Here is a 23,356-nt window from a genome sequence, read left to right on the forward strand (position 1 = left end):
CTTCCACCTACACCGCCACATCCACCGCCTCCTCAACCTCCTACTCCCTATGGACCTCCTCCTCCTAGATCAAGATTATTATTTTTTATTTTTACATATTTTATGCTATTTTAAGTCGTTTCCCTAACCACATTTGTTTGCAGAGCACTTGTCATGCTCTTAACCACATTTTGCCAGCCATCTAGCCCTTTCCATGACTTTTTTAGAGCCATTTTAGTGCTCCAAAGTTCGGGTCCCCATTGACCCCATGGGGTTCGGGTTTCGGGGTCAAGTTCGGGTCGAGTTCGTGTCCCGAACTCGAACTTTTTTGCGAAGTTCGGCCGAACCCGGCAAACCCGAACATCCAGGTGTCTGCTCAACTCTAGTTGTTTTCTTTCAGGAAATCTGTTTGCTCCTCTAAAGACTTCTCCCTGAAGGCTCTGCATTTTAGTAGAGAATGTGGTTTCTTGTGCAAGGGGCATTCTTTGGTAAGATCTTTGAGTTTGTTCTCTTCTGGTGTTTTATAAGGTTTGACACCAGGGGTAGTGGGACATGACAATGTAAAGTCAAAACTGGGATCATTCCTAATCCTTGCCTGTTCAGCGACAAAGTCTACAAACACCACGAAGGAGGGAAACTGTACATTATGAAACCGTTTATAATGGTAACTATGCGTGATCCACTTCTCCTGTTGATGGCGTCTAGGAATGCTAGCCCTGGCAGATTTCCTTCTGCCTGAGCAACCTGTACCTATATTAACAAGTCGCTGATTTCCCTGAGCTTCTGGTGACCAGTACCCACTATTCTGGGAAAATTATCAATTCTCTTAAATAAAGCATTTTCTATAGCTTCATTTGACCCATAGCACTCATCAAGTCTTTCCCACACCATCTTTAGGCCTTTGCCAGGATAGTTTATGTTACTGTTTATGATTCTTTTGGCGTGTTCAACAGACTAGCTTCCAAGCCACTTTACCAAGAGCTCTAACTCCTCACTATAGGAAAGATCTAAGTCTCTTATGGCGTTCTGAAAGAAGACTTGTCATGTAGTTCTCTGTAGTTCTCGGCATGATCGGTGAACTTTATAAGCCCTTTGGTAACCAGCTCCCATTTAGCAAAGAACTTAGTAAAGTCCATGGCGACCTAGTTGGTGCCAATACAACTCCTGTGTTGTTGTTATGCTGCATGTGTGTGTCACCATACCTTTTAGGGGTTTCTGGCTTAGGGGAGTCTGTATAATATCGTTCTGACATGAAGGGTTTACCTTTAAGTCGAAGCAAAGGTTGTAGCTTTTGTTCTGTAGGGCGGTAGTTGTGGTCAGCATCGTATTGTCGCATACCGTCCTGCTTGCGGTACTGTGGTTCAAGGTAGAATCTTTGGCACTCTGTATAAGCTGGCTGATATACATAGTTGTCATCTGTCTTGGGATGTTGATGGACGTATTCTGAGACACGTTGTGTTGGATCTTGCTCATCCAGGTCAGTTTTTCTGAGTTGGGGAACTCCGAGGCTTCTAGGAACTCTGCTTTGACTACTGTGGCTGCTGCTTCTTTCTCAGTGGTGAGCTTTTCCAGTGATGCTTGCAGGCATGCTGTTTCTTCTTCCAGTGCTGCTTGCAATCGTGCTCTCTCTTCCTTTAGTTGCATCTCTTGTGCTGCAAAGGAAGACCTTGCTTTTGCAGCCTTTGAAATATCAGCCTTTTCTCTTATTGAGAACTTGCTAGAGCAGCTTGCTCGTGACCTGGTCCCGTATAATGATTCCTGGCTAGCGGACATTGTGTGCCTGTTTGCTGGCTGCTTAATGTCTCTGTGCGGACTCAGTCTAGGTAGGGACGGACTTCAGCGTGGTATGGATCGTGCTGCACTTGCTAGGGGCTGCACTCTCACTTATTGTGACTGTATGGCAGCCATTGCAATCTTATACGCAGAAACGCATGTGTGATGGCGGCTCCGTGTAGTCAGATCCACTATCACTGGTGACTAGCATCTTTTTTACTGTTCTGTCTTCATACACGTTCGCACAGTGTGAAGTCTGACATTCAGTATAAACCATTCCTGTCTCCCAAATAAGAGGACTGTTTTCTGTAGTCTAACTTGTTTATTGGTCAACAGGATTGTGAATTGGTAAAACTACAAGAATACAAATAGCTTGTATAAGTATAACGCATACAAGATAGCATGTACAGCAGAAAGCATAGAACAGCATGTACTACAACATTACATTAACTCTGAGAAAATGTCCCAAAATGGCTGTCTATACATACAGTGAAGAGGAGATCAAATCTTGTATTGTACAGTATGGGGGAAATTAGAACCTGTATTGTATGGTATGGTATGGAGGAGATCAGGTCCTGTATTTTTCTGTATGGAGGAGATCTGATCTTGTATTCTACAGTGTACAGGAGATCAGATATTGTATTGTATAGTGTGGAGCAGATCAGAACCTGTATTTTACAGAGTAGGAGGTAGGTAATGTGCAGTACAGTATGTGTATGTGGCAGTGTTTGCATTGCTGTTCTTGGCTTTTATCCGTGTTTTTGTCATGCAATGCCATCATTGCCAGAAAACGTTCATAAACTCTGATGAACTCCAGTAAATAGAATCTATTATGCAACAGATTAAGTAAAGCTCGATAGCTTCCATTGTGAACATAAGCCATGACTCAAATGTGAACAAATAAATTTACCAAGTCAGTTTTTTTATTTTTTATCTTTATTTTTAACCATTGTATTCTTTAAAGAGACACAGCCCTGCAGGCATTTTTATTAAAAGTCTAATTAAAAATCACATATTGCTTACAACAGCAAAATCCTGTTCATTTCCAAACTATACAATTTGAATGATCTTGATGATGGTTTCCGTTTAACCTATGCCACACGAGGAATAAATGACATCTGGTAACCTATGGGGACATTTGCAAATCCAGTCATTCGGGGGGCAATGTCACATTCTGTGAACTGCGTATCTGATTTTAATGTGAAGTTCTGGAGAATGGTTGTAAGGAAAAGAAACAGTTCCATGCGAGCAAGACCTTCTCCAAGGCAAACCCTTTTTCCTAAAAAAAAAGAAAAAGAGAACATTTGTGACTTAAAAATTCAGAGTTGGCATCATATCCATTAGGTGCTCTTCATAAAATATAACAGTGGATTCTATCACTCCAGCTGAGAAGTGCCTTGAAATTGTGTTTGGGGCCAGATTCAGATTATGGATTGTACAGTATTTCTTAAAAGGCTCTTATGAGCTCAATTGGTCTAAAGATATATGTAGTTTCGGCCATGGCATCTTTTGGCAATAAAGTATTGTGGTTAAGCCGATCTGAATAAGAGGCACCATCATTTGCATGCCCTGCATACATTACAATGGTGCCTCAAATTTCCACTTGGGGTGCCACTCACTAATGCCATTTAGAGAGAGCTTTATTCTGTCCGGTGGTGGATTTTTTTCTAAGGCACATGCTGTACACCAGCCCTGTGGATATCTACAATTGTTGTGTATGTAGTTTTGTAGTGTATTGATATATATATATATATATATATATATATATATTATTATTATATTGTTTATGTTATTTTGCCATCATTTCTAGTAAGGAATGGTTGACATGGAGCAGGACTAACTACCCTGTCCCTCTTCTCTTGGTGGGAGTGGGCTGGTCAGAAGGGATAGGAAGCACACTGCAGAACTCCTGCTCCTGTTACGGATTCTACAGAGAGATCAACTTCATTCAGACACAAATCCTTGAGAATACAGACGGAAGAGTAAATAGCTTCAATCAACATTAACCTTTCCCTGGCATGGCAATTTTTGCATATTATTTTTTTGCTCCCTGCCTTTCCAGAGCCATAACTTTTTTATTTTTCCGTTCACATAGCCATTTCAGGTCTCTTTTTTGCATGACAAGTTGTACTTTCTAATGCCACCACTTAATATTACTGTATGAAACAGCAGGCAGCTGGTTGCATTGGCACCCACTCTGCTCCAGATCTGGGGACATCCTTAAAGACCCGACATCCACCGTACATGTATGGTAGATCTTGGGAAGGAGTTAAAGAAACTGCTGTGAAGTGAGGGACTATGACTAAAACACCCAGAATACTCCTAGGCCAGTCAGGAGCAGACTGGCAACTTAAAGTGTTCTTTGAAAAAATAAACTAAAAGTAGACCCATGTTGTAGGCGGACCTTAATTGAGAGAAAGCAGGGCAACACAAGTAGGAGGGGACAGAAATACCATAACGCAAAATACAGTCCCAGCAGAACCAGATACCACACCACAATACAGGTCCTTCTCCAAAAATTTGCATATTGTGATAAAGTTCATTATTTTCTGTAATGTACTGATAAACATTAGACTTTCATATATTTTAGATTCATTGAACTGAAGTAGTTCAAGCCTTTTATTGTTTTAATATTGATGATTTTGGCATACAGCTCATGAAAACCCTAAATTCCTATCTTAAAAAATTAGCATATCATGAAAAGGTTCTCTAAACGAGCTATTAACCTAATCATCTGAATCAACTAATTAACTCTAAACACCTGCAATAGATTCCTGAGGCTTTCAAAAACTCCCAGCCTGGTTCATTACTCAAAACCGCAATCATGGGTAAGACTGCCGACCTGACTGCTGTCCAGAAGGCCATCATTGACACCCTCAAGCAAGAGGGTAAGACACAGAAAGAAATTTCTGAACGAATAGGCTGTTCCCAGAGTGCTGTCTCAAGGCACCTCAGTGGGAAGTCTGTGGGAAGGAAAAAGTGTGGCAAAAAATGCTGCACAACGAGAAGAGGTGACCGGACCCTGAGGAAGATTGTGGAGAAGGACCGATTCCAGACCTTGGGGGACCTGCGGAAGCAGTGGACTGAGTCTGGAGTAGAAACATCCAGAGCCACCGTGTACAGGCGTGTGCAGGAAATGGGCTACAGGTGCCGCATTCCCCAGGTCAAGCCACTTTTGAACCAGAAACAGCGGCAGAAGCGCCTAACCTGGGCTACAGAGTACTTTTTTCGGATGAAAGCAAATTTTGCATGTCATTCGGAAATCAAGGTGCCAGAGTCTGGAGGAAGACTGGAGAGAGGGAAATGCCAAAATGCCTAAAGTCCAGTGTCAAGTACCCACAGTCAGTAATGGTCTGGGGTGCCATGTCAGCTGCTGGTGTTGGTCCACTGTGTTTTATCAAGGGCAGGGTCAATGCAGCTAGCTATCAGGAGATTTTGGAGCACTTCATGCTTCCATCTGCTGAAAAGCTTTATGGAGATGAAGATGTCATTTTTCAGCACGACCTGGCACCTGCTCACAGTGCCAAAACCACTGGTAAATGGTTTACTGACCATGCTATTACTGTGCTCAATTGGCCTGCCAACTCTCCTGACCTGAACCCCATAGAGAATCTGTGGGATATTGGGAAGAGAAAGTTGAGAGACGCAAGACCCAACACTCTGGATGAGCTTAAGGCCGCTATCGAAGCATCCTGGGCCTCCATAACACCTTAGCAGTGCCACAGGCTGATTGCCTCCATGCCACGCCGCATTGAAGCAGTCATTTCTGCAAAAGGATTCCCGACCAAGTAATGAGTGCATAACTGAACATAATTATTTGAATGTTGACTTTTTTTGTATTAAAAACACTTTTCTTTTATTAGTCGGATGAAATATGCTAATTTTTTTAGATAGGAATTTTGGGTTTTCATGAGCTGTATGCCAAAATCATCAAAATTAAAACAATAAAAGGCTTGAACTACTTCAGTTGTGTGTAATGAATCTAAAATATATGAAAGTCTAATGTTTATCAGTACATTACAGAAAATAATGAACTTTATCACAATATGCTAATTTTTTTAGAAGGACCTGTATACTGCCTCAAAAGCTGTCCCTCTGTGGCGACCATGAATAGCTGCCATTTTCTGTCTGTCTATTCCTCCAGTTGTCTCTGATTAAGATATGATGAGATGCAGGCCACAACAGTGGAATTCAGAAGGGCATGTGTGGTCACTGGCAGAAAGGAGGGCTTGGGCGACCCCCTGGGATATTTACCTGTAGGGTCTAGTGCCAGACCATTACTACACTAGTGCTAAGTTGCAGCCGTACAACCTGCCTCTATAATCCTTACTCGTGCCAGAGAAATGCACCTGGAATTTTCTGCTATTAAATGTATCTGACGTTACTACATTATTTTTTTTCCTGATTCTTTAAAACTACCTTTCCACGGCACCGATCCCCAAGGAGCAATGGCCTAAGGGAGTGCAGGGTGACACAACACTTCAGGGCTAGTACCACTCTCATCTTCTGCATTGGCTTCTCAGGGGCTCATCTACTTGTTATTGTTACCTGGCTACCCATAGACATGTTCAATTGCATCAGTACAGCCAATGACTTGCAGAATGTCACTACTGTATTACTTGAGGACATGGCATTAGTGAGGTCAATCATTGACAGTAGCAACTTATTTGACCCAGTCTATCTAGCAGTTTGCATAATAGGAACCGAAAGACTGCTGAGTGAAGGGAGCCAGTCAGAGTTAGAATAGTAAAAAAAAAAGCAGTATAACCCCTTTAATGATATATATGCAATGCCTTGCAAAAGTATTCACCCCCCTTGACATTTCTGTATTTTGGTGCCACGCAACATGGAATTAACATGGATTGCTTGAGGATTTGCATAATTTAATTTACAGAACATGCCCACAACTTTTGAGATGTTTATTTATTTTTAATTTTTTAATTGTGAAGCAAACAACAAATAGTGCAAAATAACAGAAAAAGTCAATGTGCATAACTATTCACCCCCCTAAAGTCAATACTTTGTAGAGCCACCTTTTGCGGCAATCACAGCTCCAAGTCGCTTTCGATAAGTCTCTATGAGCTTGCCACATCTTACCACTGGGATTTTTGCCCATTACTCCGCACTTGTGAATAGGGTTGAGCGAACCCGAACTGTAAAGTTCAGGTTCGTACCGAACTTTAGGATTTTTTGACCCCAGACCCGAACATTTCAGTAAAAGTTCAGGTTCGGTGTTCGGTGATTTCTTGGCGCTTTTTGAAAGGTTGCAGAGCAGCCAATCAACAAGCGTTTAACTGTGTGACCTTAGAAGCCATCACAGCCATGCCTACTAATGGCATGGTTGTGATTCGCCCGTGCAGCATGTGACCCAGCCTCTATATAAGTTGGAGTCACGTAGTGCTGCACGTCACTCTGCTGTTACTAGTGTAGGGAGAGGATGCTGCTGCTGTTGATTTCAGGGAGAGAATAGGACAGAATCTGTGATCAGAACTCCAATTTAACTCAGCGATCTACATACAATTAGTTGTGTGGGTGCAGTGCACAATCTTTTTACCCTGCCCTGAGCCCAGTGACAGAAAAAAAACACTTTTATCCATCTGTTAGTTAGGTGGGCGGCGGCGGCGGACATTTTATGCAAGCTCAGTGCACCAGCACTGCATATGTGCTTTTGTGACATTCAAATCCAAGCTCCAAATACTGCACTAATAATCTGGTTTTAAAAAAACACCCTTTTTTTTTTGCAATATACAACATCTGGTGCATTTGCAGGATTAGTCAGTGTGCAATTTAAGCTAGAAATACAGCCATAATTTTCTAGGTTTTTAAAAAACACCCTTTTTGTGCAAAATACCAAATTTTACAGCCCTTGCTGCATCTGCACGTGTGAAATTCAACCGTTATATACAGCTTTCATATTCTGTTAAAAAAAAAACTTTTTTTTAAAATACTTAATATTGCAGCCCTTACTGCATCTGTGATTGTTAAAAACAAGATTTAGATTTTTTTTATAATTTTCTAGCTTTGAAAAAACACAAATTTTGTGGCAAAATACACAATTTTACAGCCCTTGCAGCATCAGCACGTGTGAAATTCAAGGGTTATATACTGCTGTCATATTCAGTTATCAAACAAACACCCGTTTTGGGCAAAAAACTTAATTTTGCAGCCTTTGCTGCATTAGTTATTGTGAGATACACACTTTAGATACTGTGGTTCTATTCAGTTATTTGAAAAACAGCCATTTTGTGCACAAAACTTAAATTCCGGCCTAGTCTGGATCAGTATGTGTGAGATCCACGCTTTACGCTGGGTTCACACCTGAGCGTTCTGAAAAGAGCGCTCTGTATGCACGATTGTACCGGCGTTTGCAATCGCGCATACAGAGACAAGCGAACACCCATTGTCGCGCGTTCCCGAAAGTCTATGTACGGGAACACGCGACAAGACGCCCCAAAGAAGCTCATGTACTTCTTGGGGCGTCGGGCGTTTTACATCGCGATCGTACGCGCTGTAAAACGTCCAGGTGAGAACCATTCCCATAGGGAAGCATTGGTTTCTCCTTGTTGAGCGTTTTACAGCTCGTAGGAACGCGCTGTAAAACGCTCAGGTGTGAACCCAGCCTTAGATACTGTGGTTCTATTCAGTTATTTAAAAAACATCCATTTGGGGCAAACAACTTAAATTCCGGCCTAGTCTGGATCAGTACATGTGAGATACACCCTTTAGATACTGTGGTTCTATTCTTCTATTCAGTTATTTGAAAAACAACTATTTTGTGCAAAAAACTTAAATTCTAGCCTAGTCTGGATCAGGACGTGTGAGATACACCCTTTAGATACTGTGGTTATATTCTTCTATTAATAAAACACCCTTTTTTTGGCAAAATACACAATTTTACAGCCCTTGCTTCATCCGAACGTGTGAAATTGAAGGTTTATATACTGCTGTCATATTCTGTTATTAAACAAACACCAATTTTGGGCAAAAAAAATAATTTTACATCCTTTGCTGCATATGTCATTGTGAAATACACACTTTAGATACTGTGGTTCTATTCAGATATATGAAAAACAACCATTTTGGGGGGAAAACTTTAATTGCGGCCTAGTCTGGATCAGGATGTGTGAGATACACCCTTTAGATACTGTGGTTCTATTCAGTTATTTGAAAAACAGCCATTTTAGGCAAAAAACTTTTATTGCAGTTTAGTCTGGATCAGGACGTGTGAGATAAACCCTTTACATACTGTCGTTCTATTCCGCTATTAATTAAACACCCATTTAGTGCAAGATCCTAAATTAGAGAAATATGAGGAGAGGTTCAAAGTGGCCCAGGTCGTGGTGCTGCTGGTGGAGCTCCTGTTACAGGGAGAGGACATGGTCGATCTGTGCCAGCTACACACACAAGTGAAACCCCTTCCACAGGTGCGAGTAGGCGACAGAACCTGCAGCGGAATTTGGTCGGGCCTAATGCGGCTCTACGAATGGTGAGGCCAGAACAAGTATAGGCGATAGTAGATTGTGTTGATGACAGTGCCTCCAGTTCCTTCACATTGTCTCCCCTCCGGTCTCCTGCTGAAAGATCAGAGTTGGCACCTGCAGCCGATGTCCATCAGTCTTTCACCTTACCCTCTTGCAAATCAGTCAAGCAGTTTGAGCCCAAAGTCATTAAGCAGTCTCTTCTGCTTTTTGATGACTCTGTTAGCAGGGTTTCCCAGGGCCATCCACCTATCCCTGCCCCAGAAGTGGAAGAGATTGAGTGCACCGATGCCCAACCACTTATGTTTCAAGATGAGTATATGGGAGGACCATCGCAGCACGTCTCGGATGATGATGAAACACAGGCGCCAACTGCTGGGGCTTTAGAAAGTGTGCAGACTGACAAGGAGGGCAGGGGTGAAAACTGAGCAGAAGATGATGTGGAGAACGATGAGGTCCTCGACTTCACATGGAATCAAGCTCATGCGAGCGACCTATGTAGTTCGGAGGAAGAGGCAGTGGTCGCACAGAGCTGCAGTGGAGTAGACACCTCAAAAACTAAGAAAGGTCTCTGGCTCCTCCTGCTTCCTCTTCTGCTGTAGTCTCGGCCACTTCATCCACCTCTGGAGTGACAGTGCCACCTGCCACTCTGCAAACAGAGGATCTGCCAGCAACAGCACCACCTGGGTCACCAAGCATCTCTACAATGTCCCACGGAAGCGTTCAGCTCTCCATCTCCCAAACACCGGAGAGGAAGAGGAAGTATCCCCCTGCCCACCCGCAATCCCTAGCCCTGAATGCCAGCATTTCTAAATTACTGGCCTTTGAAATGTTGTCATTCCGTCTGGTGGAAACAGAGAATTTTAAAGGCCTTATGGCAGTGGCTGTCCCACAGAACGTCGTGCCCAGCCGCCACTACTTTTCCAGCGAGCCATCCCTTCCCTGCACAACCAAGTGGGGGACAAAATCAGGTGCACAACGCCATCTGTGGCAAGGTCCACCTATCTACAGATACGTGGACCAGTAAGCACGGTCAGTGACGTTATATCTCCATAACAGCACACTGGGTAAATGCAGTGGCGGCTGGGCCTGAGGCAGATAGCAGTTTGGCGCATTTCCTTCCACCACCTAGGATTGCAGGGCGCTTCAGTTTGCCTCCTGTTGCTTCCTCCTCCTTCTCCGCTTCCAAATCCAATACTGGCTCCTCATCCGGTCAGCATAACACCTTCACCACCAACTTCAGCTCAGCCAGGGGTAAACGACAGCAGGCAGTTTTAAAACGTATCTGTTTGGGGGACAAACCCCACAACGCGCAGGAGCTGTGGACGGGCCTTGAACAACAAACCGATGAGTGGTTGGTGCCAGTTAGCCTCAAGCCCGGCCTGGTGGTATGCGATAATGGGTGAAATCTCGTAGCAGCTCTGGGACTAGCCAGTTTGACGCACATTTCTTGCCTGGCACATGTGCTGAATTTAGTGGTGCAGAGATTCCTTAAAAATTACCCCGATATGTCATAGCTGCTGAATAAAGTGCGGGCCATCTGTGTGCGCTTTCGGCGTTCTCACCCTGCTGCTGCTCGCCTGTCAGCGCTGCAGCGTAACTTCGGCCTTCCCGCTCACCGCCTCATATGCAACGTGCCCACAAGGTGGAACTCCACCTTGCACATGCTGGCCAGACTGTGCAAGCAGCAGCAAACGATTGTAGAATTTCAGCTGCAGCATGCACGGGTGAGTCGCTCTGCAGTACAGCACCACTTCACCACCATCGACTGGGCCTCCATGCGAGAACTGTGTTCCTTGTTGCTCTGTTACGAGAACTCCACCAACATGGCCGTGCCGATAACGCCATTCTCAGCGTAACTATTCCACTTCTATGCCTCCTTGAAAAAACGCTGCTGGCGATGATGGAAGAGGATGTGGCAAAGGAAGAGGAGGAGGAGGAAGAGGGATTATTTTGTAGGGTTTCCGGCCAGTCATTCACAAGTGGCTCCGAGGGTGTGTTCCTGCACCCACATACACCAGGTACACTATTTTCTAGCCAGGGCACAGTTCTGGAGGATGACGAGGTGGAGGATGAGGAGGAGGAGATGGAGGAGGAAGAACCATGTTCACAGCAGGTTGGCACCCAGACCAGCTCATGGCCATCACTGGTGCGTGGCTTGGGGATACAGAGGACACAGACGATACACCTCCCACAGAGGACAGCTTTTCTTTGCCTCTGGGCAGCCTGGCACACATGAGCGATTACATGCTGCAGTGTCTCCGCAACGACCGCTGAGTTGCCGACATTCTAACTTGTGCTGATTACTGATTGGCCACGCTGCTGGATCCCCATTACAAGGACAATGTACCGTCCTTAATTCCCTCACTGGCGCGTGATCGTAAGATGCGCAAATACAAGCGCACTTTAGTAGATGCTCTGCTCGTGGCATTCCCACCTGACACCGGGGGCACAGTGGAAGCACAAGGCGAAGGCAGAGGACGAGGAAGAGGTCACCAACGCAGCTGGGGCACCGCCAGCACCTCAGAAGGCAGGTTTAGCATGGCCGAAATATGGAAAAGCTTTTTCAGCACTCCACCACAACCATCACCACCAGTTGATATGGAAAGTCTTAGCAGGAGGCAGCATTTCACCAACATGGTGGAGCTGTATGTGTGCACACGCCTACACATACTGAATGACGGTTCTTCCCCCTTCAACTTCTGGGTCTCCAAACTGGGCACATGGCCTGAGCTTGCCCTTTACGCCTTGAAGATGCTGGCCTGCCCTGCAGCCGGGCCTCATCACAGACAAGCGCAGCTGCCTGTCCACAGCCAATGTGGACAAGCTCACGTTCATTAAAATCAACAAGGCATGGATCCCACAGTATTTTTCCGTATCTTGTGCAGAATAGACATGTATACTGGCCTTAACCAGCCATTGTTATACTACAGCGCAATTGCTCATTCTTGTATTTTGGATATTTCACACTCTTTTGGAGTGTACTCTAATAAAATAAAAAAATTAAATTAAAACCAAAAACCAGTGTTGGCAACCTCGTCCTTCTCCAACACTGCTTCCACCTACACTGCTACGTCCACCGCCTCCTCAAACTCCTACTCAATATGGACCTCCACCTCACAAATCAATTTTTTTATTTTTATTTGTACGTATTTTATTTTATGTCATTTAGCTACTTTGTCTGCTACATTTTCAGGTGAGATTCACCAATTTTTGGGTGTGATATACCACTGCTATACCTTTTAGACAGGTCACAAATTTGTCTGTTACATTTTTGGGTGAAATTCACCAATGTTTTGGTGTGATGTACCACTGCTATACCTAGTAGACAGGTTAAAAAAATTCACTAATTTGTCTGTTACATTTTTCGGGTGAAATTCACAAATTTTTGGGTGTGATGTACCACTGCTTTACCTAGTAGACAGGTTAAAAGAATACACAAATTTGTCTGTTACATTTTCACGTGAAATTCACCAATATTCGGGTGTAGTATGCCCCTCCTCTACCTAGTTGACAGCTTAATAAATTTCACTAATTTTTCTTTTACATTTTTGGGTGTAAAACAACTTTTTTCTGTCATAGACCCCAGCTCTACCAAGTAGACAGGTTAATAAATTTCACAAATTTTTCTGTTACATTCTTGGGTTGACATTTTACAATTGTGGACGTGAATAAACCCCTGCTCTGCATAGAAATTTTTCTTTAATAATGCGCGCCACCTCCTTTCATTCAATGCTTAAACATTAACAAGTTGTCCCACATTTGCCCTTTAATAATTTGTCCCACATTTGCGCTTCAATAATTTGTCCCACATTTGCGCTTTAATAATCTGTCCCACATTTGCGCTTCAACAACTTGACCCACATTTGCGCTTCAATAACTTTTCCCATATTTTCTCTCGATCAAAAAAAATTTCATCCATTTATCTCCCTTGGATGTGGTCTCTCTTTCTGACGCTCCCTCTCCGGCGTGGAACCCTGATTCGCCTTTAACCGTGATCAACATAGTAGGCTAAGAAAAGAATATCGAAAGTTGATATAGAAGATATCCAAATGGATGGTGGATGTCAGGGGGACACCTCAGCATAGGTGACAGGAACATAAATAAATAAAAAATCGTCTGTTACATTGTCAGGTGACATTTTTCAAATTTTGCCAGATAGAAACCCCTATTCTGCATAGGTGACAGGGAATAAAACTTCAGAAATTCTTCTTTAATTCATGTGCCACCTCCTTTCATTCAATGCTTAAACTTTAACAAGTTGTCCCACATTTGCGCTTAAAAAATTTGTCACATATTTGAGCTTTAATAATTTGTCCTACATTTGCGCTTCAATAATTTGTCCCACATTTGCGCTTAAAAAATTTGTCACATATTTGAGCTTTAATAATTTGTCCTACATTTGCGCTTTAATAATTTGTCCTACATTTGCACTTCAATAATTTGTCCCACATTTGCGCTTCAATAACTTTGATACAAAAAAAAAATGTAATCCTTTTATCTCCCTTGGATGTGGTCTCTCTTTCTCACACTCCCTCTCTGGCGTGGAACCCTGATTCGCCGATAACCGCAATCAAAATGGTAGGCTCAGAAAAGAACATCGAAAGTTGATAGAGAAGATATCCAAAAGGATGGTGGACTTAACAGGGACGTGCGATCAGGCAGAAGTTAACTAGAGTCAACAAAGCATCAGCAGGGCCTCTCCTGGCTAACGTTTCCAAATCCAAAATACCATAGTGACATTCCCTATAATTTTGCATTAATCATTATAATAATAGGGCATCTTAAGAGTCCTGTATTGTTATATATCGTCGCGACCTCCCCGAGTCGGGAGTGGGTAATTGCCGTGCGCCCCCTCCTTAACTTGGAAGCTTATGCCTCAATACTTAGTCCCACATTTCCGCTCGATTACATTTAATTTCATCTATTGACCTCCCTTGGATGTGGTATCCCTTTCTCATGCTCCCTCTCCGGCCTGTAAATCTGAATCCCCGCCACCCGCGATCACCATGGTAGGCGTTTAAAAGAACATCGAAAGTTGATAGAGAAGATATCCAATTGGATTGTGGACATCACGGGGACGTGCGACATGGTGGAGCAGTATATCTGCACACGCCTACACGTACTGATTGATGGGTCTGCCCCTTTCAATTTCTGGGTCTCCAAATTGGGCACATGGCCTGAACTTGCCCTTTACCCCTTTGAGGTGCTGGCCTGCCCTGCAGCCAGTGTATTGTCTGAACGTTTGTTTAGCACGACTGGAGGGGGTTATCACAGGTTATATTTCCCAATGTTTTGGGGTGTACCCTAATTAAAAAATATAAAAAAAAAAAAAATGTGTAGGCTACCTCTTCCTCCACCGCCGCTTCCACCTACACCGCCACATCCATCGCCTCCTCAACCTCCTACTCCATATGGAACTCGTCCTCCTAGATCAAGATTATTTTTTATTTTTACATATTTATTTATTTAAAGTCATTTTCCTATCCACTTTTGTTTGCAGAGCACTTGCCATGCTCTTAACCACATTTTGTTGTCATTTACTGCCCTCTAGCCCTTTCCATGACATTTTTACAGCCATTTTAGTGCTCAAAAGTTTGGGTCCCCATTGACTTCAATGGGGTTCGGGTTCGGGGTCAAGTTCGGGTCCCAAACACAAACTTTTTTGTGAAGTTCGGCCGAACCTGTCGAACCAGAACATCCAGGTGTCCGCTCAACTCTACTTGTGAACAGAAATCTTTAAGTTTGATCACAGATTTTCTATTGGATTGAGATCTGGGTTTTGGGTCTTGACTAGGCCATTCCAACACATTAACATGTTTCCCCTTAAACCACTCAAGTGTTGCCTTAGCAGTGTGTTTGGGGTCATTGTCCTGAAGGAAGGTGAACCTCCATCATAGCCTCAACTCACGCACAGTGGTACAGGTTTTGCTCAAGAATATCCCTGTATTTAGCACCATCCATCTTTCCCTCAACTCTGACCAGTTTTCCAGTCCCATGCTGTGGGGATGGTGTTCTTTGGGTGATGTGATGTGTTGGGTTTGCGCCAGACATAGCGTTTTCTTTGATGGACGAAAAGTTAAATTTTAGTCTCATCAGACCAGAGCACCTTCCTCCATACATTTTCTGAGTCTCCCACATGCCTTTTCACAAACTTGCAACGTGCATTTTTGTTTTTAGCTGAAAGTAATGGATTTCTTCTGGCCACTCTGTCATAAAACCCAACTCTATGGAGCGTACAGCGTTAGGCTACCTTAGGTCTCTGTGCTGACTCTCGGATTAATGCCCTCATTGCCCAGTCCATGAGTTTTGGTGGACGGCCATCTCTTGGCAGGTTTGCTGTTGTGGCATGTTCTTTCCATTGGTTATGATAGATTTGTTGGTGCTCCTGGGGATCATCAAAGATTTGGATATTTTTTTTATAACCTAACCCTGACTTTTACTTCTCAACAACATTGTCCCTTACTTTTTTGGAGAGTTCCTTGGTCTTCATGTCAGTGTTTGGTTAGTGATGCCTCTTGCTTAGATGTTGCAGCCTCTGGGGCCTTTAAAAAAAGGTGTGTATATGTAATGACAGATCATGTGACACTTAGATTGCACACAGGTGGACATCATTTCACTAATTATGTGACTTCTGAAGGTAATTGGTTGCACCAGAGCTTTTTATGGGCTTCCCAAAGGGGGTGAATACATACACACATGCCAATTTTTTGTTTTCTATTTCTAAACAATAGTTTTATTTATATATTTTTCTCATTTCACTTCACCAACTTAGACTAATGTGTTCTGTTCCATCACATAAAATTCAGATTAACAAAACATTGAACTTAAGGCTGTAATGTAACAAAATACAAAAAAGTCAAGGTGGGTGAATATATTTGCAAGGCACTATTTATATATATATTTTTTTTTTTTTTTGAGCTGTCTGCGGGTTCTTTTCCACTAAACCTAGCAGAAATTGCAACAGAGAGGGCTAATTTTGGAAGATGTATGCATCCATCAAAGTGTCCCTACTAGTGTAAAGTTTGGGTCCATACCGAACTATGCAAGTTCGGGTACCCGGACCCGAACCCGAACTTTGCCAGAAAAGTTCAGGTTCGAGTTCGGTGTTTGGGCATTTAATAAAGCTTTTAAAAGGCTGCAGAGCAGTCAATCAGCAAGCTTTTAAGCTGTGGGCACTTAGACGCCATCACAGCCATGCACAGTAATGGCATGGCTGTGATTGAAAGGGGGAAAAAAACACAAGAAAAGAACCCAGCCACAAAGTAGGCGCCAATCACCTGTGTGAACGTAAGTATGATAGGAAGAGGTTGAAAGGATCTTGTATTGTCTAAAGTAGATTTTTATGAAGTATATATGGTCCGTGAATAGAAGAACGGCTGTGCATTATTAAAGGAACAGTCTGTATATATAAACAGTTAGTTGAAAGTGGGTTCATTATTTCTGGGATTATATCCCTCACATCCAATCTATCCGCCTATGCTGACACTTTCCTTCAGAAAAATGTCATACAATTACCCTCTTATCTAAGGGACACCACGCATCTCCTAAACATTTTAAAATCGCTCCATTGGAAGCACGGCTTCATGTGGACCACTCTTGACGTGTCTGCTCTTTACAGCAACATTATACACGATCTGGGGATTCTAGCTGTTAACCACTTTTTACAAACAGACCCCTCCATGCCCCCAACCCAAAAAATATTTCATCATTTAAGCAACTTGAATTTATCCTATGCCACAACTATTTCTCCTATAATGATACCATCTACATCCAGGAGAAAGATACCGCTATGGGTACTAAGTTTGCTCCGTCATACGCAAACCTCTTTATGGGTCTCTTTGAAGAGAAATTTGGCCTAATTTCCCATCCAAATATTCGTCTGTACCACAGATATATTGATGACATCATTTTTATCTGAGATCGGGAGGCTGAACAATTACTGATTCAACCACTCAATACTAATGACTGGGGACTGACATTTTGTTTAGAATACAGTCAATCAGATGCAATCTTCCTTGATACCCACCTGACTGCAACACAGGATAAGCTCATCACTAAAACCCACTTAAAAAAGGTAGACGCTAACAGCTACCTAGATTTTAAAAGCTGTCGCCATCAAAAATGGCTTAAAATTATCCCCTATAGTCAAATGAAAAGAGTCAGCAGAAACTGTACTGAAGACCTTACTTACAAACAACTCAAAACACTTACCAACTGTTTCCGGGAAAAGGCATATCCCAAAAAATGTATAAAGGATTCCATTAAACCCTTAAGGACTCAGCTTTATTTCACCTTAAGGACTTGGCCATTTTTTGCAAATCTGACCAGTGTCACTTTATGTGGTGATAACTTTAAAACGCTTTTACTTATCCAGGCCATTCTAAAAATAGTTTTTTCGTCACATATTGAACTTCATAACCCTTGTAAAATGGAGTAAAAAATAAATCATTTTTATTTATAAAAAATACCACATTTACCCAAATTTTGGAAAAATTTGTAAATTTCCAAGTTTCAATTTCTCTTCTTCTATAATACATAGTAATACCTCCAAAAATAGCTTTTTAGTTTACATTCCCCATATGTCTACTTCATGTTTGGATCATTTTATTTTTGGGGGATGTTACAAGGCTTAGAAGTTTAGATGCAATTCTCAAAAAAACACTTTTTAGGGACCAGTTCAGGTCTGAAGTCACTTTGTGAGGCTTACATAATAGAAACACCCAAAAGTGACCCCATTCTAGAAACTACACCCTCAAAGTATTCAAAACTGATTTTACAAACATTATTAACCATTATTTTGCCAAATTTTCCATTTTAATCCATTTTTTCCACTAACAAAGCAAGGGTTAACAGCCAAACAAAACTCTATATTTATTGCCCTGACTCTTCGGTTTACAGAAACACCCGATATGTGGTTGTACACCACTCTACGGCCCCACGTCAGGGCGTAGAGGAAAAAGAAGCTTGGCGCCAATTGAATGACCATAGATGCTATAAGAGGCTGACATTCAACCCAACCCTGAAATTCCGGGATGAGTTGAATGTCATCCTGGAAGAGGGAGTGGCTGAGGGTGTCATTACAAGACAACAGATGTCCTTTCTATCAACAGAACACCCGGTAACTCCAACCATGTATTTTTTACCGAAGGTACATAAAAATTTGCAACAGCCGCCTGGGAGACCAATCGTCTCCGGGATCAACAGCATAAATGACGTAATATGCAAATACATTGAACATCATTTACACCCCTATGTTGAAGAGTTATCCTCATTTTTGAAGGACACCACTGACGTACTCCGGAAGATCGAAGATCTGCACTTGGATTCAGACATGCTCCTGGCCACCTGTGATGTGGAGTCGCTATATACTTCCATAAAACATGAAGATGGTTTGAGGGCAACAAACTTTTTTCTACAGACCTCAAACATGCCTACCAAAAAACGTAAGTTCATTATGGCCCTATTAGAATTCGTGCTAACACACAATTTCTTCATGTTTGGAGGTCTCCATTTCCTACAGCTCCAGGGGACAGCGATGGGGGCGTCTTGTGCGCCCTCTTACGCTAATTTTTTCCTGGGGCTGTGGGAAAGGGAAATCCTCCAGACTGAAGTAACATTACTGGCACAGAAGGTGCAATATTGGGGCAGATATATTGACGATCTGCTGATCATATGGCAGGGCACTAATGAGGAATTTGACAGATTCATGAATGAATTGAATAGAAATGACCTAAACATCCGACTAACCTCTACCACGAGTCAAACGGAGGTGGAGTTCCTGGATATCAAAATCCGCGTAGGTGAGAATGGTAAAATAGTGACAGATCTATATAGAAAACCCACTGCTGTTAACAGCATACTATCGGCTGACTCAGCACATCCAAAAAGATTGATTGAAAATATCCCCGTGGGGCAGTTTTTGAGGGCCAGACGGATATGTTCCTCAGACCACCTATTTGAAAACCAAGCAACAGACCTACGCCATAGATTTCAGGCACGTAACTATACTGAGAGATCAATTGAAAGAGCATATAGACGAGCAAGCTCATCGAAACGTTCAAGCCTGTTGCAAGGTAAGAGACCAGGGGGAAATACAGAGGAGACCAGATTTATAACAACATTTAATAGTAGGAACAAAGAGATCACCCAGATACTTGATAGACACTGGGAGATCCTAAAACTCGACCCCGGTCTGAATGATCAATTGAAACAACATCCGAGTATTACCTTTAGAAGGGGCAAAAATCTAGGGGATCTTTTGGTAAAGAGTCACTATGTAATACGCCCCCCCCAACCCCTTCGGTTCAAAAGGCCCACGATGGGGAAATAAACCCTGTGGAAAATGTGTCGCATGCACAAATATGGACAGAAGCGATATCTTTTGGGACATGTCGCATAGGAAAGAGTATAAAATCACTCACCCCATTGATTGTACAACGGTGGGGGTAATATACTGGGCCATATGCCCCTGCGAAAAAATTTATGTGGGGATGACCTCGCGACAGTTTAAAAAACGGATTCGTGAACATGTGTTAGCGATTGAAGCTGCACAGGAGGTAACTGATGTACAACTGCTAACAACCATACCAAGATACTTTAAAGCTGAACATGCTTGCGATGGATCAGTTTTACGCTTTCGAGGGATTGATCATGTTATGATCTCCCAAAGAGGTGGGAACTGGAAGAAACTACTGGCCCAGCGAGAGACACGTTGGATATACACGTTAAAAACCATGGCCCCTGTGGGATTGAATGATTATAACAGCTATACTCCATTTCTCTAGATTATCTTCCCTCCTATTGATATTTCGAAGTCTGGATCATCACAGAACCACCAGGTAGGATTGGTTCATTTTTAATCATTGCTAGTTACTTGAGGTAATGATGTATATTCTTGTTTCTTTTTAGCAGTGATTTGGTTATGTCCTTGTCTCCTGATACCAGTGTTTGGCTGCTTGTTGTCCTTGCAGCCACATGGTGGTTCTGTATTTGTATCATTGTTTTTAATACATTACTGATCTCTTATATATTCCTCCCTGTCTTTCTTGTTGACTCTGGTCTGTCTCAGTACGGTTTGAAGATCTAGATAACATACAGTGGGTTCCCTGGTCGATGGAAGTTGTTGAGAGATACCTACAGCATTAAATAAGTAATATGAGAGAAAGAAGAAAAAAAGAGAGAAAAAAGAGGAAAAAAGGAGAAAAAGCGAGGCGATACAAAAAAAGGAAGAAAAGGAAAATAGGAAAATAGAGAGAAATGAAGAAAAATGCTGTGGAGAAGATTAAGGTGGCCTAGATTCTCCCATCCATGGAAGCCCTTGAGGACACACATTATGTTTTTTCTCTATATGGAGTCAGAGAATCGATCGAGGAGTGCTGGAATGGGGCATATGCTGTGTTGGATCTCATACACCTATGGTGATGACATATGAATAGACGAGTTGGGTTCTGGATGCCATCAATGTAAATCTCCCCTATAGCACGGGCACTGGCACCTTCTTTAACACTTCTTCTTTTCTCTGTCTTTCACTTTTCATTTGAGCACATGCACTGGCACTTTTATTATTGATGGTATCGGAACACACCTGGTCTTAGGGGTGTTATGGGAGGTGGGGGTCTGTATAGCATCAATTGGATCCCATGTTTCAATCTAATGGCTCGGGTGCCTGGATACTTCTATGTTTATACCTGATGATGGTAGACAAACACCTGACCTCCAAAAAAGTATACTCACTAGCTTTACTCACCAGTATGGTGTAATTTATATTATGTGGTATCAATAGGATACAACTTACACTATATGGCATCAAGAAAATGTAATTTACACTATAGCAATTTATTTTGAGTGTTTTTTACTTAATTTATGGGGTATATATTTAATTAGAATTACTCTTTGTGTGGCTGCTCCTTGAGCTATATAGGTGTCGAAAAGGAACGCCGTGTGGTTTTTGGAAGGCAGATTTCGCTGGACTGGTTTATTTACACTATGTCCCATTTGAAGCCCCCTGATGCACCCCTAGAGTAGAAACTCCCAAAACATGACCCCATTTTGGAAACTAAGGGATAAGGTGGCAGTTTTTTGGGTACTATTTTAGGGTACATATGATTTTTGGTTGCTCTATATTACACTTTTTGTGAAGCAAAGTAACAAAAAATGGAAATTCTGAAATTTCATCTACATTTGCCATTGACTTTTTATTTTTTATTATTTACAACGTTCATCTGACAGATTAGATCATGTACAATTTTTATAGAGCAGGTTGTTACGGACGCGTGGATACCTAATATGTTTTCCACAATAATATCATTTTTGAAACAAAAAAATAATTTTGTGTCTCCATAGTCTGAGAGCCATAGTTTATTTTGTATTTTTTGGGCGATTGTCTTAGTTAGGGTCAAATTTTTTGCAGGATGAGATGAATGTTTTAATGGTATGATTTTGGGGTGCATATACCTTTTTGATTACTTGATATTACACTTTTTGTGATGTAAGGTGACAAAATTATGGCTTTTTTTACACCATTTATATTTTTTATTTTTACGTTGTTCACCTGAGGGGTTAGATCATGTGATATTTTATAGAGCAGATTCTTACGGACACGGCAATACCTAATATGTGTACCTTTTTTTTTATTTATTAAGGTTTTACACAATATCTTTATTTTTTTTTATTGTTTTAGTGTCTCCATAGTCTGAGAGCCATAGTTTTTTAATTTTTTGGGCCATTGTCTCATGTAGGAGCTCATTTTTTGCGGGATGAGATGACGGTTTGAATGGTAGTATTTTGGCGTACATACAACTTTTTTGATCACTTTTATTACCTTTTTTTGAAAGTAAGCTGAGCAAAATTTCAATTTCATCATAGTTTTTATTTTTTATGGCGTTCACCGTGCGGGGAATGTAACATGACCGTTTTATAGATCGGGTCGTTACAGACGCAGTGATACATAACATGTGTAGGGAATTTTATTTTATATTTAATCAGGGATAAATGTGTTTTTTATTTTTACTTTTTTTCACTTTTTTAACATTTTTTTACCCAGACCCACTTGGTTCTTGAAGATCCAGTGGGTCTTATGTCTGTATAATACAGTACAGTACACTATATAGTGTACTGCACTGTATTTTACTTACAATTTGTCTGAACAGATCTCTGCCTTTAGCACAGATCTGTTCAGCACCTTGGACAGCAGGATTCCTGAGAAGGCCTCCTGTTGCCATGGGAACCTTCCCCGTCTGCCACAACTGAGCAGATGGGGAAGGGGAGGGAGGAGGGTTGCAAAGGCACAGCAGCCCCCCGATGGGAGAGGGAGGGAGCTCCCTCCCTCTTCACCTCTTCCATACAGGGGTCCCTACAGACCACGGCATGGAAGGGGTTAAAACGGCGGACATCTGCACAGATGTCTGCCATTTGAATCGCAGTGTCAGCAATGAGCTGACACTCTGATTCAACCGCTCGGCCACAGTGGCGTTGCCAGGGGGGGGCCAGAGGGGGCCACGGCCCCCCCTACATCAAGCTGTGCCCCCCCATGTGCCCCCCCAACTAAAATGTCCCCCATTCATTTTGATACTAGTGTTGGTCTGTGCTGCCTGCTGCGCACTGTGTAGGCACTCCTACCGGACATCTAAGTTCACACATCTCAGTCTGATGATCTGACTGAGTCTTAGTGCCCGGGTGCCGTTGCGCTCTCTCTCACTCTCCGCCCACTGCCGCCGCGCACGTCATAAGCCCCGCCCCGCCACATCATTAGTTCCGCCCCCGCCACGTCATAAGCCCCGCCCCCAGCCCCATACCAGTTGAGTCAGACTCAGTGTCTGAGCTAGTCTCAATCACCTAGTTGAGACTAGCTCAGCTGATCTGAATTTATTCAACTACTGGCAGCAGTGCGGGAGGCGCTCCTGCTCCTCCTCCTAGGCGTGTGATGTCACCGTGAGCAGCCCTCCCACTGCCTGTAGTCTAACATGCTTAAAGGGGTTCTGCACTTTTATTTAACTGATGATCTATCCTCTGGATAGATCATCAGCTTCTGATCGGCGGGGGTCCGACACCCGGGACCCCCGCCGATCAGCTGTTCGAAAAAGGCAGCGGCGCTCCAGCAGCGCCGCGGCCTTCTCACTGTTTAC

The 23,356-nt window shown here is 42.7% G+C and overlaps 1 protein-coding gene across 2 annotated transcripts in view; it reads right to left on the reverse strand.

The window, feature by feature from the left end:
• Nucleotides 1-2,811: 2,811 nt before the first annotated feature.
• Nucleotides 2,812-23,356, reverse strand: part of LOC122923110 (cytochrome P450 2G1-like) — a 78,325-nt gene continuing 57,780 nt past the window's right edge. For both annotated transcript variants that reach the window (XM_044273837.1, XM_044273835.1), the window contains one exon: nucleotides 2,812-3,031. In XM_044273837.1, coding sequence (XP_044129772.1) covers nucleotides 2,844-3,031 — 188 coding nt within the window. In that variant the 3' untranslated portion in view covers nucleotides 2,812-2,843. The remainder of the gene's footprint in view (nucleotides 3,032-23,356) is intronic.

Source organism: Bufo gargarizans, unplaced genomic scaffold (assembly GCF_014858855.1).
Source record: "Bufo gargarizans isolate SCDJY-AF-19 unplaced genomic scaffold, ASM1485885v1 original_scaffold_1203_pilon, whole genome shotgun sequence".
In the NCBI taxonomy this organism is placed as follows: domain Eukaryota; kingdom Metazoa; phylum Chordata; class Amphibia; order Anura; family Bufonidae; genus Bufo; species Bufo gargarizans.